At 34.9% G+C, this 19,551-nt stretch overlaps 1 protein-coding gene across 3 annotated transcripts in view; it reads left to right on the top strand.

Moving 5' to 3' along the window:
- LOC115216667 (gamma-aminobutyric acid receptor subunit alpha-5-like) overlaps positions 1-19,551 on the top strand; it is a 741,237-nt gene that overhangs the window by 424,887 nt on the left and 296,799 nt on the right. For all 3 annotated transcript variants that reach the window (XM_036506277.1, XM_036506278.1, XM_029786168.2), the window contains exon 2: positions 11,683-11,780. In XM_036506277.1, coding sequence (XP_036362170.1) covers positions 11,683-11,780 — 98 coding nt within the window. The remainder of the gene's footprint in view (positions 1-11,682; positions 11,781-19,551) is intronic.

Genomic DNA, 19,551 nt, shown 5'->3' with positions numbered 1-19,551 from the left:
AATGTACTTACTGATTATCCCGATATCAGATCTAGCAGGGCATATGAGTCTTAGCGCTGGGTTGGTGTGGAAGTTCGGTTTATGGTCCTTCACTATAAATCTGGGTTGCTTAGCGGCTGAGTTCTCATTTGAATTCGGTGTTTAAATATCAGATATCAGATCTAGCAGGGCATATGAGTCTTAGCGCTGGGTTGGTGTGGAAGTTCGGTTTATGGTCCTTCACTATAAATCTGGATTGCTAAGCGGCTGAGTTCTCATTTGAATTCGGTGTTTAAATATTATTTCCTTAATTTCCAAGTTTACCTTCCTCAGGGTACTCCAATTAGTTTTTCTATAATTTTTCTTGATCTCTTTACCGAGTAAATCTAGGTACTGCTTAATGGGCAGCTTGTATGTGTTCCTGGTCTTGTCGGACTGGACCAGGACTCCGTCCGTTCTATTAATGTCCTTGGTAATTTTATCTAGGTATCTGAGGTGGGCATTTCTCCTGGGTGACTTCCTGAACTTAATCTTTCTAACTATGTCCCACAAGTCGTCCTCAAACTTCTTCAGTCTTGGGTTAGGTGGCGGCGTATCCAATGTTTTAAAAAGCCGGCCGTATTCGGACGATGCTGTTGTCCGGTTCGATTTTAGATCTTCGTTCTCGTGGAAGAAAACGAGCCATCTTATCCGGTTTATGAATGCGTTGGTTTTACAAACCAACTCCTTAAGGAAGGCATCCTTCGTTGGTATAGGAATATCCTTAAGGGACGCATCAATCTCGAACAACTCCATTATTGGTATCGGTTAAAGTAGCAGTTTCTTGACGAAGCGGTATGTATTATGTGAAATAGAAAGATGAATAAACTTGTAGTAGATTAATCAAAAGTTTAACCGATACCTTAGTAGCAAAAATCACAGCAGTAAACAGCACGGTTGGAGGTACAACCATATGGTGTTGCAACCGTGCGTTGGTGCGGATAATTGAAATTAAAATATTATTGTGAATTGAAGAAATGGAGCTGAACGCAGATTGAACAGAAATCGTTTTATTTCATTCTACACGTGTTTCGAAAGGCACAATTTACCAAAATCCGATTGAATAATGGGACCATATTGTGTCTTTCTCTTCAGGAAGAAAATAGGAAATCCGTTGGAAAAAACAAAACGATTTCTGTTCAATCTGCGTTCAGCTCCATTTCTTCAATTCACCAATAATATTATATATATATATATATATATATATATATATATATATATATATATATATATATATATATATATGCTTATATGCATATATAATACATGTATATACATACGTTATAACTTTCGAATATGGGGATATAGATGGTTAATCGTAGTCTTTTTAACTTTTCATTGAATAACAAGGCTTTCTGCAGATAGGTTCACCAACATATAAATATCAAGTAGAGCCAGTTATACAGCGTCTGGCCAATCTATTACATACGGAAACATTTCAGCTCATTTCTACAAAGACTTGGATAACCCATTTTCATTTAATGTGTACGAACTGACTCGACGCTAGATAAACTACTGTGCACATCTAAACGTGTATGTTTTGAATATAATTCCTAGGACTGCGGGAAAAATCCCGAGAGGCCATCGCATATAGAAATGCTTATAGGTAACTTCTAGACAGACTACTGGTTATTTAACCGTTGGTGAGTTAAATCATTTCGTATGATTTTGTTCTTTATTCGGTGTATAAAAGACTGTTGGTGACGTTCAGTTGTATGATGAAATGGCATGATACAACAGAGCGATCAGCCGGTGCTGAATAAATATCGTCAACCGACGACTGAGATTTCAGCATTCGTCCTCTACACGACATGAATTCAAGGGACGAGTATCCCAATTGTAGACGTTATGAACAATAACACATTAAAATTAGTTTGCATGTGCTAATTGATATTCGTTAGAGAGGCTGCTTCTGAAGCCAATAGATTGTGTGTGTGTGTGTGTGTGTGTTGTGTGTGTGTGTGTGTGTGTGTGTGTGTGTGAGAGAGAGAGAGAGAGAGAGAGAGAGAGAGAGTGGTTCTGTGTTTGTATTAATACTTAGCCCCTCACCAAAGCTTGACAACCAATCTTAATTTTTATGTCATCCGTGAATTGCGGTGCGGCTAATGAAATGATGACAACCAGATGTTAAAAAATATAATAATGTAAGCATTCCGTTTGATTTCATCGCCTAAATCCTTCGTAGGACTGCCACAGCTTGGGCGCAGTCTAATGATGGGATCTAGTAAAATATATTTGCTATAAACAATACCAACTTCAGCCTGTCTAATACCAAATGTCAACGATTGACAGGACCTATTTGTAGTTGCAATCCATGAAAGAAATAACAAAGAAATTGTAGTAGAACCACGCTCAACTGTCATAGTAAATGAAACATCATATAACAAATACCTTTATATCCTACGACTGAAAACAAAAGGGATCTGTTGTATTTGATTTATTTATGTTTTAGTAATGAAATGTGAATCCGTTGTTTCATTATGAAAATAGGTACCCACTTGAACTGGGTCTGAAATGGTGAATTTCTTCGAATAAATGATCACCGCTATTCTCTTCAAATATTTTCCATAAAGTACTTTATATGGTAATTACAATCATATAATTTGGTGCGAAAAAATTTATTCTGCATTATTTCCAAGTATCAGATATGCAAACACTACACACAGACACACACACAGACATACATTTATACATATAGATACGTTGTGTCTGTGTGTGTATATGTATATATATATATTAGTCTTTTGCGCGTTTCAGTTATTTGACTGCGGCTATGTTGGCCGATTTAGTCGAACGAATCGACCCCAGGTCTAATTCTCTGTAACCCTAGTATTTATGCTATCGCTCCCTTTAACTGAACCTTTAAGTTACGGGACGGAAACACACCAACAACGATGATGGGGACAACAGGCATTAAAACACACATACACACACACGCACAGACATATACATTGTTTTTTTTTCATTCTCTTTCTATATATTTTCTCCGATTCCTTTCAGTTGAAGAGCGGAGACTCGAAACGTAAAAGAATTTTTCACTTTACCAGGCGTCAAACAATACACTTACTCGTTGTTCATACACCTGTCATCTTTTGTTTTTCTATAAAGTTCAACAATATATATACACACACACACACACACATATATATATATATATATATATATATACATATATATATATACACACACACATATATATATATATATATATATATATATATATATATATATATATATATATATATACGACGCGCTTCATTTAGTTTCCGTCGACCAAATCCACTCACAAAAACGTTGGTGGAAACTATATTAGAAGACAGTTTCCCGTCCCACGCAGTCGGATTGAACCCGGACCATGTGGTTGGGAAGCAATCGCCTTACAACGCAGCCACGTTTGTATATATATATATATATATATACACACGCACACTCTCTCATACTCACACACACACACGTTTGTATGTATTTTTGGCTTTTAAATATATGTGTGTATGAATATGACGAAGTCAAATTGTTCGTGTATATAAAAAAAAAATTCAAAAATACACACATTATGTAAATCGCAAAGAAAAAGTATATTTAATGACTTGATTGACTGAATGTAGTAATAATTACCCAGCCTAAAGAAATAAATAGACTCTTCTTTATCATTAATATTAATGTCTTCCGTGTTTATATATGGACTATTACTGATTGTACGATTCAATATAGATAATTAGAGGATAAGTGAAGAATAAAACTATCAGCTCCATAACGCTGTTTTCAAGCACAATTGATTGACATTTTTGTAAATTTTAGTTTCAAATAAAAAACAGATAACATTAATTCAAAAAAGAATACACACACACACACAAATACACAAACGTACACATACACTTATAAAGGGTTGAAAGTAAAACGAAAATTACAAATGGAAGACAATTCATGCATTTAATCGATAATGGCGCTTTTATTTTAAGTCAGCATGTCAAGTTGCATAACGAGAAAGACAGGTTTAACATGTCAAACATTAAGCTTTGTTAAATCCTGAAGCCTTGATTACGCATTTACTTGCAAAAACCGGAAAACTTCAACTTCCGAATATCATATTGATTTAGGCTAATATTTCTCAATGTTTGCCATTGAAAGCTTCAAGGCGCGACAGAAATGAATTTTTTAAATGTATATTGATGATTAATCTTTGCAATAATTATAAATAAGTTTGATAGATTTAAAGGATTAAACTATAGAGTATAAAATGTAATAAATATATAAGATATATTCGTTTCCTCAACAAAAACAAAATTAATATACTAAATGGCATTTTTGAAAAAAATTTTTATTAGAAATAGTCATAAATTTTGAGATTGCTCCCAGGGGAATAATGTTATGTTTCTTACATTTGTCTATATGAAATATCAGCTTCAAAGATATTATGAAGATTAAAAATTTTCTATACTTTTTGTTTTATAATTTCAAAAGATTGAATGTAGAAAAGCAAAAGCGTTTTACATAATACTCTACTTACATAATACTCTGCCAGAAACTGACTGCCTTGTATGCACAGAATAAATTTGAAAAGGTTGAAAATGTATACTGCAGTTTAAACCAAAAGTGAAACAATTTTTATATCATTTGGAAAACTATATATTTTTTGGCCGGAGTCAAATGACTGAAACAAGTAAAATCATAAAAGAAAATCTAATTTTTTCCATTGCTTCTACGTAAGTTTAAGTAGTGCGCCATAGACATAAACCCTAACCAAAACTGTCTGCATATTTTAACAGCGCTATAAAAATTAAATATATATTCTTTCTTACAATTCACACGCGAGTAATGTATGGCTTACATGCATACATAAATCTGTGTACATATACTCATTACTCTCTTTTTATTCTTTTACTTGTTTCAGTCATTTGACTGCGGACATGCTGGAGCACCACCTTTAGTCGAGCAAATCGTCCCCAGGACTTATTCTCTGTAAGCTTAGTACTTATTCTATCGGTCACTTTTGCCGAAATACTAAGTTACGAGGACGTAAACACACCAGCATCGGCTGTCAAGCGATGTTGGGGGGACAAACACAGACACGCAAACATATACACACACATAATACACCCCCCAAACCCCCCCCCAAATATATATATATATATATATATATATATACGACTGGCTTCTTTTTAGTTTCCGTCCACCAAATCCATTCACAAGGCTTTTGTCGGCCCGAGGCTATAATAGAAGACACTTGCCCAAGGTGCCATGTAGTGGGACTGAACCCGGAACCATGTGGTTGGTAAGGAAGCTACTTACCACACAGCCACTCCTGCACCTATATATACATACTTACATACAAACATAAGTGCATATCTATGTGTGTATGTGTGTGTTTACGCACAGGTAAATTCGATGTGAAAGGCAAAGAAGTTTTGTTGATTCCGTAAGTTTACAGCTTTTTCATAATTTCCTTCATGTTAGATCAGTAAATTCGATGCAGTTGCATTTAAAATATCTACGCTGCACTCACAGACATGCACGCGTGCGTAAGTAAATATAAGACTGAGCAATTATACACGCCATTTTGTAGACGCCTCGAACTCATCTCTTGTATACAAAACAAGATCCATTAAATTTATACGTAATGATGGATGACAGTGGATGACATAAGAAAAGAATTATATTTCAAACTTGTACAAAAATACACTTATAGAAATTCAGCTGCCAACATATTACTGTCAGTGTATCCTGTACACTCATAATGCATAATCACATCGTAATTTGATAAATGTGCGACGTTTAAGCCCGTTCGTCAGCTGTTCCGCTAACTGTGCCTTCCGCTTTTTTCTCCGAATCCATTTGTATTACACACACGCACTCACACACACACACACGCACATACACAAACATAGAGACACACACACACACAAACACGCACAGACATGTACAGAGGCACAAACACGCATATACAAATACGCACGCACATATACATACGCACTCACACATATACAAACAGACATACGCAGACGCGCATGCAGCCATGCATGCGCACACAGGCCGTTCACACAAAAGCACACACACGCGTGTTCTGGTTCTTTAAATGTAAGCTTTCAAAAACAAAACGTAATTCTCAATAGATATCAAGAAACGTTCTATATCATCACATTAGTGATATGCAGTTAACGTTTGATGTATCTTTTGTTTTGCTGTTTGCAATAACCCGTTATATAAAGTTTGAGAGATAAATATATTACATCGTGCCTTAGAAGTCCTAGATTAGAATGCTGTTGAAGAAGCATCACAGTTTTAAAGGAGAGAGAAATATTGTTGATAGGTACGAGCGCTCAACATCTGATATTATTTTTATCTTAACTACCTTATTTCACGGTATTGCATTTAGAATTCGATAAACGGAGACGTCGATTATACAAACTTGTAAGTGCTTCAAAGTAACATTTGGCTTATAAATATCTCCATCACTTTAAAACTCGGAATATTTATATCTGTCTTTTCTCGTGTGTATATACACCGAACGTGTAAATAGGGTACATTTTTTGTCAGTCTGAGACCCCCCTTCGGTCATGACTGACAATGGGATTGCACCTAGAATGTTACCCTCACGGGCGCAAGTCCGGGCAAGGTTGTTTATGGAATACCACCAGTCACCCATGCATATCGGCCTCCCCTCTCCACGCCACCAGTGTTGTCCAAGGGAAAGGAGAAGGCCAATACTGCTTGGCATCTGTGACATCGCTCCTCATTTCCACAGCTGAGTGAACTGGAGCAACGTGAAATAAAATGTCTGGCTCAAGAACACAACACGCAGGCCGGTCTGGGATTCGAGCTCACAACCTCACGATCGAAAGCTCGACGCTCTATCCACTGAGCCATGCACATTCACCGTTGTCAGTAAATCTGTAGATATAACGAAGCTACATGGCGTATATATGGTTTTGCATGCTGTAGGAAATTCAGTATTAGAGTTTACAGTGGTTTGTTTGCTCAGCAGGTAATATTGGCCTAAGATAGGCAAGCAAACTACTGTTCCACATTACCTTAATAATGATAAGTGAGAGCTAAAGAATTCTTAGATATTTAAGCGTTACTGAATGCATACAAACGATCGTTTAGTGACGACAGGTATAACTTACCGAATCACTCAAACACGTAATTTTCATTTACCATACCGTATTATTCCAAAATTACCTCGCATCGTCACTATGCATTTCCTCTGGCTGAATTGCACGCAGGGCTTTGAAGTTTAGCATATGTAAATTAAAAAGAAAATAGAATTCTGACGATGATAAAATAAATTACCCAAAAGATTTCGCACGCACACGCACGAAACACACACACAAACATGATATATATATATATATATTATATATATATATAGTGAATGGAAGAAATGGAGTTGAACGAAGATTGTACAGAATTCCTTTTATTACCTTCTACACATGTTTCAAAGGCCACAATTTTCCAAATTCTGATTAAATAAGGATACCATATTGTAGCTTTCTCTTCAGGAAAAAACAGGAATTCCGTTGACAGAACAAAACAAAACAGTTCAGCCATGGGCTCTTAAGGAGCGTCCTCGTTCGAATTGCGTTGCTGCGCCTCTGTTTTGTTTTGTTCTGTCCACGGAATTCCTGTTTTTTCCTGAAGAGAAAGCTACAATATGGTATCTTTATTTAATCATAATTTGGAAAATTGTGGCCTTTGAAACATGTGTAGAATGTAATAAAAGGAATTCTGTATAATCTTCGTTCAACTCCATTTCTTCCATTCACTAATAATATTAAACTTCAATTATCCGCACACGCACGGTTGCAACACCAAATGGTCCTATCTCCAACCGTGCTTTTTCTGCTGTGATTTTTGCTACCCAGGTATCGGTTAAACTTTTGAATAATCTGTAACAAGAAAATTCATCTTTCTATTTCAACAAAATATATATATATATATATATATATATATTTCGCTTTTGTGTCTGACTTGCAAGGTTCTTTATGTGACTTCGTGTGATAGAAGAAACTTTGTTGAGTCTAAGGAGAGTCATTATACCAATATTTTTAAAACGGGCACTAGTTCAATTCTACTCTTTTATTAGTCATTTGGTTAAATATCCAAATAACTGCTCGAGTGCTAGGTTGCACAGTAAATCGTTTTACTTTGGGGGTTTTTTTTTATTTATTGTTTGAGATATTTTCAACTTTTCCAATGAATTTTTTTTAGTCCGTTACGGGGCCCAAGTTTGTCTGTCTGAGATCTTGGAGCTTGCGTGTGTGCACAAGCCAGTGTGCGTGTATGCTTGAGTGTGTATATATTTATGAGTCTATGTGTGTGCCTGCTTATGTGATTGTGCATGTATATGAGTATTTTTTGTATGAGTAATTCCGCTTCCATATACGTTCGTCTGTATTTGTGTGTGTGTCTGTGCATGTGAGTTTGCGTGTCAGTGCACCTGTTTGCCTATATATATATATATATATTTGTGTGGGTGTGTATGCTTTGTGTATATATATATATATATATATTTGTGTGGGTGTGTATGCTTTGTGTGTATATATATATATATATATATATATATATAAAAAGAGCAATAAAGATTCAAGTTAATTTAAATGAATTTACTTGAATATGGTACCTAACTTAGATGCACCAAAAAAACTATACTGATTTAACAATACAGTAATGTGGGGTGATTATAAGCGAGAAAGAAGCAACAAGAATGGATAGGTTTTTAGTACGATCGTTTCATACAAGGACAGGTTTTATTAAAAGTTGCAACTTTTAATAAAACCTGTCCTTGTATGAAACGATCGTACTAAAAACCTATCCATTCTTGTTGCTTCTTTCTCGCTTATATATATATATATTATATATATATATATATATTTATATATGTGTGTGCCCGTGTGCTTAATGCCTGTTTCAATGTGTGCGTATAGGCGTTGAAAGGTGTGTATGGTCGTGTGTTTCTGTCTCCTTCGATGTATGCATGATTTTGCGTGTGTACGTACATTCTGTCTGTAGTACCTATTTATCTACCTTTCTAGCTACCTAGTAAGTGCACATGCGCATTTACACACACATACACAAATACACACGTGTACACACACACACATACATATATGTGCATGTTATTCGTAACATCTAGGAGAAGGTGCTTCTTTTCCAAATAACCAAAGTTAATGTTAATGGAGTTCTAGCTAGGAGGAACTGATAACAGATGTGGCCAAATTCGGGGTTTCCAGCTCATGTCCTCATTTTTGCTCCATAAAATGAAGCAGCTCTTTCTGCTGCCTCGCCTGTTCTAAGCAGTGCCATCATTCACACTTTACTTCTCGTTCGACTAGGTGTAAACACGTTCAATACGGACTCGGCACGAAATCCCATACAGCGAACGTCAACCGGGAAAACACTTGATTGCCATCCCTTGTCCCTGCAATCCTGCAAAAGGCTCTCGTAATTGGCACGCTTCCAAGAGATCGGTTAAATAAACGAAAGTGCTAATAACGAATTATACAAAATTCTGACTGCATCGCCTTTCTGATATATAAATATATATATATATATATATATATATATATATATATATATATATATATATATATATATACATGCAGGGGTGGGAAATAAATTGTCTAAATTACGCAAAAATGGAAATAACACTGACATCTCATTTTAACAGATATATTTACCAATGTTATGTAATGATATCTTGAAATACTAAAGAGTAAATTTGTTCAATAAAATCGCCATTGGCTTCAACCATGGCCTCCAGACCATTTCGCAATATCCTGCAACTTTTCTAGACTGTCTCCTTGTTGACGTTGGTGATGATGTCATAATCATTGCCTTCAGTTCATCTTTGGTGTTACAAGGAGTTAATTTGGTCACACACTCAACTGCACCAAAGACATAATAATGAAGGGCGTTGTAGTCTATAGGTTGAGGTGGTCATATGTTAGGAGTCATGTGGTCGCAGAAATTGTCTGACAGCTATGACTGGGTTCCCCTGATGGTGAGACATGGTCTACTGTCATGTTGCCAAACATAAGGTCATCCAGCAGTCACTCTCTTGACCCTGGGAAGCACAACCTCTTGCAGGCACTTGATGTAGGTCTCCATGTTGAGTCTGAGATCGTGTGGGAAGATGAATGGAGGCACAGCGTTACCATCACTAGCGATCACTCCAAACACCATTATGTTGACTGGATTTTTGACGTTTTAACAATCTCGATACATGTTTTGGGGATACAGCAAGCTGATAATTGTTCTGTGTGTTCACCATCTCCCACTGGTAGAATTTTTCTCGTCGGAACAAAATAAAACTAAAGCATGCTTAGTTGGAGGGGGTGCTCGAGTTGTCCAAAAGCTTCGTCGCGCAGTCTTTCCACTTGTCTAGTCTTTGCAGGTTTGGGATCTTTGTCAATCATGTTGTCAATTGCTGGATCTCACAAACATATTCACGAGTTCTTTTCTGATCAGAATGATCTGAGTGAGTTTTCCGATCTGCTGTACCTTCGTATTCGTCTTAAGACTCATTCAACTCTTCCCGAATCCTCTGCAGTCTCCTCAGATTGACACTCTGAAATGTTAGTATTGGAGCTTCCAGCGCGTATGCCAACCTGTACATCATGTTTCCAAAATTCTGGAAGTGTTAATTGCGTCGTGGTGCTGTTTTTCTCACACACGGCGCTCAACTGATCCTAGCCAGAAATTGCTAGTCCTGTGCCAACATTAAATACAAGTAGTTTCTCGTGAATACAATTCTCCCTGTAAGGTTAAATAATACATCACTGGTTGATTTCACATTGTTGATTTCACTTAGAAGAAGCTCAGCCTTGACCGGGCATATCGATAAGTATTCAGGCGAATATGTTCGCAATATTGTTTTTTTTTGGGGGGGGGGGAACTGTGCACCTGGCATGATAATATGCAATACGGTTGTCTTCTCGTAAGAGATTTGTCGTTCCTTTCCGGAAGGTAATTTAGAGTCGACTAATTCCTGATTTTCCTTTGAATGGATGAATGAATAATCAATATGTATTTTCCATGTGAAACCACTTGTATTTAATATGTGTATTCCTTGTTAAGCCAGTTGAATTTAATTTTGGCACAAGGCTAGCTATTTCTTGGGAAGAATAATTCGTTTTCATTGACCCCTGTGTTCAACTGGTCCCTATTTCAAAGAACTCGAAGAGATGAAATGCACAGTCGACATCGACGGAACTGGGAACTTATGTACAATATTAAGGGCTAAAGTACACTGATAGATGTTTGTCATTTCCACTTACTCCACCAATATGACTATGCGTAGCATATTTAAATTTGTTTGTTGAAGGACGCTCTCCATGAGACGTTAAATACGGCGGTTAGATCGTTCTTGCATGGCGTAGGTCCTGAAATAAAACTGTTATGAAATTGAAATAATACTAATAAATATAAACCGCATAACACTGATATATTGGTATGAAAGTTCAAACCTTAGTTGTTCTGTTTGTTTTTCGAACCATGAATGTCTAGTTTCCATTTGGGAATGTTGTATACAATTGATAATTTCCACTTAAATAACTTAATGCAAGTTTGTAAGTAACAAATGAATGACCATTTATATTATTTGGAAACTTTTAAAATATTTTAATATGTAATCTTTCGTTCACGTTTATTTATTATTTCTTACAGTGCATCAGGTGTGTCAGGAGTTACAAAGAAACAAGTTACCCAACTTTTGGATAATCTACTAATAAATTACAACAAAGGATTCCGCCCTGGTCATGGTGGTAAGAAGCCTGCCAGTTGTTTTCTTTTAAATCTATTATAGTAAATTAATTTCTCTGTCATTTTCTATCTACCATATGTTTATTCTTTTTATATTTTCTATACTTTTAACCCGACTACTACTATAGATTAATGAAAGAGCCTTAATATTTTTTTCTCGTCCACATGCATTTCACGTACAGATCTTTATTATTGCCTGAAACGTTGCTTTGCTTTATTCATTTTAATTTCTAATAAGATGCATTTGACAGAACAAAATATAAACTGTTCATTGAATGAATAAATAATAAATAGAATAAATTATAAACAGTTGATTGCAACGAAGCTTGCTTTCTTCCTGCTGTTAGCATTTAAATATATCTAAAAAGTTAGCATTATGAAATATATCTAAAACGTTAGAAACGTTAAAATATATCTAAAAACATTTTTCTCTAACAGGGCATGTTTTAACAAAATCAAATGTAACACTTTCCACTTTTGACTAACAGCTACAAAACACCAGGAAATTTTTGTATGGCGGGGGGGGGGTTATAAAAATAATATACTTAAGATTTACGAATAGCTAGCTAAACTCAATGTCTGATATTGTAAAACAGACGATAGGTCGACGAACAAATTATAGTATCTTATTTTGACGTCAAAATGATAGATGGTATCTAAGAAAGTCCATATATAAATAGTTCTTCATTTTCTGTTTAATTTTCAGAAACTAGCCAAATTGGGGTGCAAACTTTAAAATACATGCGTGCATTGTGTTGTACTCGGAATTTTTCTGCATAATGTAGAATGTTATATGGCACCGCACATATTTTCAGTGTTTGAAGTTTAAGCGGTATTTCTCTGGACTGCTCTCTTAATGATATATGGTCAAGGTGGGATATACATCATGTGCTTAGAAACGGTACTGATCATTAATCTGCATGTAAAAACGTTCAGTACATTGGTATTAGTATTATTACAAAATGAGAGAAAAATTACTTCTTGTTCTTGTAAACAGAATCTTGTGCTAATCATACTGTGGTTATAAAAGCAGCAGTCAAATGTTCCTTTCTCTTTATGTAGAAAAATTATTTAAAATAAGTTACCTTAGTTATCTATCTATTTATCAATCTAGCTACACACACACACACAAACACACACACAAACACACACACACACAGAAACACACACACACACATATATATATATATACACATAAATATATTGCGTTGCAATACCCAAATAAATTCCGGAATGACCTCTTTTTTTGCCCAAAACGTGTGATTATCTGCAAGTATCGAAACTAGGTCTGTTACAGTAAACGTTAAATTAATCTATTAAACTAACTAAACATTCACTGTTAGAAATTAAGAATGACATAATCCGGCATAAATAAAAAGATTATCAATAAAATTCGTACTATTAAGTATCCCTATCATGTCAGTTGTTTGTTCAAAGTCCAAATATGATGGCGTTTTTCTGATAAAACTCTATCACATCATTCATTCAAACATTTGGATTGAATAATTTTTGATTCTGTCTCTACCTTTTCACATCGTGAAATTGCATTCAGCATAAGGTACAAAAGCACATTGGATTTATTGTAATTGAATAATGTAATTCAGTGGTAAGTAAGATTTCAAAAATAACAGTTCAGAATTTGAAATATATTATTTAAAAAAATTAAATATATCCTGGGGATGTACCAACTGAATATACTTTATAAAAGCGTATTTAGAGTTATTAACGCAAAGTATAATAAATGTCTAGAATATATTTCAGTCGTGTTCATTTGAGCAAGCAAAATTTGGACATCATCGAGTATTGTGACATGCCTGGCGATTATACCATTTGCATATTATTTATTTGCATGAAGGTCCTGTCACACACACACACAAATATATATATATATATATATATATTATATATATATACACACACACACATATATATATATATATATATAATATATATATATATATAATATATATATATATATATATATATATATATATATATACATAAGAAGGTACACCTTTCATTGTCTATGCGCTTCTTAATGTATACACAGGCAATACACACACACACATATTTATCTTTGTTTGGCGACAAATGTTGTTCAGTATTATTCAGAAGTATCCGTGATATTTATTTTTAAATATGATATACATTGACAGACTTAATAGTGAGGCACAGAAAAAAAACTGCAGCTGATGAGTGGAAAGCTATAAAAGATTTTTGTTTCTATTCACAGAGAATGATATGTTAAAGAAATTATTGCGCTTCACATTTTACTTTCCCCTACAACTGCGTAACCTCTGTACGTTTAGCCCGTGGTAAAATATTTTCGAGCTTGATGCTCTTTGTTTCCGTTCTTTTGCAACCCATTTTCAATATCAGCATAGTCTGTGTTATGATGCTTTCTGTGACAGTGTCTTTGTCGCATATGATCTTTTTTTCATTTTGCTTGTTTCTCTTCTAGTTTAGTAGCTTACTTTCTGGTTATCAAAGCGAACTGACTCTCTTTGATGCCATATATCCACCCTCCCCACAGAAGAAAGACAAAAATTAATGCAAGCCTTGCATGTTATTAACTCTAGGGAAACTACAAGGTACGTTACCACAGATATATAATATCAGTTCCTATTAACATCAAATATTTTGTAGTTCACAAACTTTTGACTTTGAAAGACAAACCGTTTAATGTTATTGTGTGCGTTGGTTGTAGAATTTATGTTATATTTTATTGTTCTTTTGCATGATAATATAACTAGAAATAGAAAGGTCGTTCACACAGCTATTTATGTTATATTTATTCTCTTATAAGGCTCACATATTTTTATAAAATAGTTTGGAAACTGATGAGTATTGATCTCTTCTGTTAATGCATACATCTACGAAGACGTTAATGTGAACATCAACTGTATACTCAACACACCTATGGTTAATTTTAAGTGATTCAGGTCGTAATGTATCTCACAGCAAAGCTACATACATAAGCTGACTATGTACACATATTCATACGCATAGGCACATTCACAGCACCACATATACCCGTGTGTGTATGTGTGTATGTATATTTATATCTATATCATATATTGATCTCTCTCTCTCTCTCTCTCTCTCTCTCTCTCTCTCTCTGTTTCTCTCTCACTCTCTCTCTCTCTATATATATATATAGTGCATATACGACAATACCTCTCTTCACCAGGACCCGCTTTACGAGATCCCGGGTTTACGAGTTATATAATTAATATAAGATAATTAAACAGTCATGTTGTGTGTGTGGCAACGTCGCAACATACGAAAACACTGGTTCTGCTGAACGTCATAAAATTTCATTGCCACTATGGGAAAGTATTGTTCTACTTTACGTGTTTTCGCTAAATCTCATATCGAAAGATCACTGTCCACACACACACACATTACACAAAGATCCGTCAGCTATCGCGGTTGTTACGTTTCAAGAAACCCGCGATAAGGGAAAATCCGCGAAGTAGAAACAGTAATGTACTCTATATCTTTTATTGTTTTTTTTTTTATAATTCGTACATATTTATTTCATTATAAATTCAAAACAGTACCACAAGCTCGCATCCTGAATTTCGTTTTCCATACAGTATGTGCGATTCTTTATCTACGGTACTCTACGTATTTTTTTTGATATATTCAAGTGGTATATAATTCAATACTGCACTGTATTTTTATCTATTAATTTAATATTTTTTAGGCGTGAAAATGCTTACTTTACCACAGAAATAATTAAAATTTAAAAAAAAATATGAATACCTATCTGCTGCAGAAAGAGGCGATATACTCTTGAGTCTGCCAGATAAAGTCACATATATTAGTTAGAAAAATCCGTGATGTGCTGAGAGTGCGATAGTTGAGCCGTGATACGACATGTGATTACTTCATATATATATATATATATATATATATATAAATTAGTACGTTTAAATATTTGTTGTGCAAGATTTTTTATGTGAAGTCGTGTGTTGAAAAAGATATTGTTCACTCGGATTTTATCCCATACTATACAAAAGAAACTGGCCACACGTTCACAGAGTTATATAGTAGTCAATGACGAAACTCGGTTCAACACTTGAACAAACGAATATTTTTCTCACGTTTTCTGCAGTACCTCCCCTCTCACCTCATCATATCAAACTCGCACACACGAACCCTTTCATATGCTGATACAAACAGATGTGTGCCAATATAGCCATGCACACACCTTCTCTTAAATTACACTCTACTGCCTTAAATATATATATATATGTGGGGGGGGTATATTTGCCATCTCAGTATGGCTAAGCACTAAGGGTGGGTGTTACTCTAGCTTGTAGCCCCAGGAGAACATCTCCCCCAGTTGGCTGTAGGCAGAGTTTCTGTGCCCTATCGGTATTTGCAAAGGGAGGTCATCTTTCCCTCGTCAACCTAAGTGATACGCACGGACTGTAGTTTCTGGGTGTTGACTCGTCATCAGTATATACATACATATATATATATATAATTTGGAGCTAAAACGTTGCCTAAACATTGATGCTCTGAAATTTTACAACTTACTGTTTAAATAACCGTGTTATTCATTTTAGTCCGAGATAAACCTTGCTTTAATAGAAATTATTCAACTGACTGCGATATTCACTTTTCGAACAAAAAATATGGCTATATTACAAAGTACATTACCTTATGTACGCACTTTTTGGACAGTTCGTAAGGAATACTTCTAAATGATTATTGCAGACTATTCTACCGCATTGAATATCATCTGCTATATCCTTCATCGGCACGATTTTCTTTCCCTCAATTGTTATTCATACTTTTAGTTTAAATTATATATGTCGCAATTTCCTGGAGAGTAATCAGAGGTTCAATGACGTCCAATGCCCAGTAAACTGGCTCCAAATAGAACGTAAGACTTTGCTGAATATTGTAAGAGAATACATTAATATATTTGATGTATGATAATCTTAGATAGATAAGGTCATTTATACATATATATATATATATATATAGGGAGAGTTTACGGAAAAAACAAAAGACGAAGACAGGTGGTGTACAAAACAAACAGATGTATGAAAAAGCCTCTTACGTTTCGAGCCTACGCTCTTCTACAGAAAGGGACACAGACAAAACAAGGAGAGAAAAAATGTGGGTAGTGGCTAACGATATATATATATATATATATATATATATATATATATATAGTTAATCCAAACAAGAAAACACATAAAGAAAATACAACAACAAGTATAGCGTTATTGGACGCTCAGGAAAGGAAAGAAAGAAGGACTTAATATTTCGAGCGGAGCTCTTCGTCAAGAAGGGAAAATGGAGGAACAACAATCACCAACGATACACACGCGGTCAGATATTGAATTGTCACATTCATATATATATATATATATATATATATAAAACTTAGAATGTGTGCCTGTCTGTCTGTGTGTTTCCCTTAAACTTGAGAACTACACAACCAATTTCATTCGAATTTTACACATGCCTTACTTCAGGTCCATGTAGTTTCATGGGCAAAAGAAAATGTTCAACTTCTTGCCTAGGGCGAGCCCATAGCAATATCATATCTTCTCCACTATTTCAGTATTACGTGTTAATTTCTCTATTTCATGTCAGATACTTTCACGGGCGCGAACTCATTAAAATTGAAATGGAAGAAATACAAAACTATGTCGGATTAATCACTGACAAAGACGGCGAATCTAGGATAACACCACCAAACGAAATAAAAGAGAAAAATTAAAGAAAAGACTATTGTCTATAAAGTATAAAATGTAGAGAAAAAAAAGATTTGAACACTTGGAGGAAAGCACCATCGAAAAGTTTCTTTGTAGGACTATGAAATATATCTAACCAGAGGCGGTTAATTCGCCACAATGGAAGCAAGGTTCAAGTCAATGAAGCGTGCAAGGGAATACTCGACTCGAACCTTGCAAAGTGGAAATATTTTATTTATACATTTATTTCTGGGACGTAGGACGTCCCGGATGAAAATTAAAAATGTCCCCCCAGAAGTACAGGTAGACTGGATTGTAGCCACACTTCTATACAAGAGGGAGGACAAGATACAATTGATCGAAATTGCAAGAAACGGGCCTACAATTCCAGTCTGTTATATATTTTGAGTATTGTTATCACTAGCGATATCAATATATAACTTTGTATTTTGTATTTTATGTGTAGATTTATATATATAGATATACATGTAATATGTACACATATATATACGCATATATACATGCACTAGCACTATGACCCAGCAACGATGGGTCATAATGCTAGTATATATATATATATATATATAATATATATATATATATACATGTATACACACAAACACAAACACATATGTATATATATATATATATATATATATATATATATGTCTGTGTCTATATTTATGTGTAAATATCTGTATCTATATTCATACATATATATCTATAATTATATATGAAGTGTATCCATATATAAAAAACGAATACATATATACATATCTAAATATACGTTTATGAAAACATATACATCTACATTTATATATATTTTCATGCAAATATGAATGCTTGTATATGTCTGTGTGTCTGTGTACGTGTTGCTGATTGTCTCAGTGTGTCTGTGCGGGAGTGCCTGCTTAGCTATAAAGGGTTAATTCAAGTAATACTTTGACGACCTTTGTAACTCCGTTGTTCATGTACATGAAACTGTACTTACAAATTGAAAATATAATCATTTCCCACCTCCTACTTACACAATTAAATATTGGTATTAATCACACTTTTAATTTGTTATATCTGAGCGCTAACACATTCTAAACTACCTTTTTTCTGACTTTTTGCCAAAACTATAATTAAAATATAAATCATTTGTTTTAATGTTCTATGTTACAAATTGATTATTTATTAGAAACATATATCACATTATTAGTTAAATAAATAGAAATGTGCATAGATATGAATGTGTCTGTCTGCCTGTGTATGTGTACGTGTGATGTGTATGTACATGTAAATATATGTTTGTGTATACACACAAACACACACACGTGCATACACACACGCACACACACACGCGCACATTCACACACGCACACATACGCAAACTTATAAGACAATCTGTATATTCTACTTAAAATGGATGCCTCACTAAAACGCCCCAAACTGCGTTATAATACATGAGAGATCCTTTTATATACATAGATGGGGGCTGCTTATCACACTAGAATTTCGTTTGTGAGGTATATCTTTAAGCACCAAGGGTCAATATGAGGGAATATATAAAGCCTAACAACGCAGTATTCGGTGTTTTAATAAAGCATCCATGTTAAGTTGGATATTAATATCTACCTTAACATTGATATAACACGGATATATATCCTGCGCCTATATCCAACTTCCCCTTGGGTATAGGCGCAGGAGTGGCTGAGTGTAAGAAGGTTGGTTCCCAAACACATGGTTCCGGCTTCAGTCTCACTGCGTGGCGCCTGGAGCAGGTGTCGTCTACTATAGGTTCAGGACGAACAAAGCCTCGTGAGTGGATTTGGAAGACAGACACGGAAAGATGCCCGTTGGATATGTGTGTGTGTGCGTGCGTTTGTGTGTGTATGTATGTGCTCGTGTGTCTGTGTCTGTCGCCCTACCATCGCTTGACACCGATGTCGGTGTGTTTACGTCTCTGTAACTCAGTGGATTGGCAAGAGAGACCGATAGAGTAAGTCTTACGCTTAAAGAATAGGTCCTGGGGCCCAATTGTTCGACTAAAGGCAGTGCGTCATCATAT

The sequence above is a fragment of the Octopus sinensis genome, linkage group LG10 (genome assembly GCF_006345805.1).
Source record: "Octopus sinensis linkage group LG10, ASM634580v1, whole genome shotgun sequence".
Lineage (NCBI taxonomy): Eukaryota > Metazoa > Mollusca > Cephalopoda > Octopoda > Octopodidae > Octopus > Octopus sinensis.
Note: the sequence above shows the minus strand (reverse complement) of the source record. Positions and strands in the feature narration are given on the sequence as shown.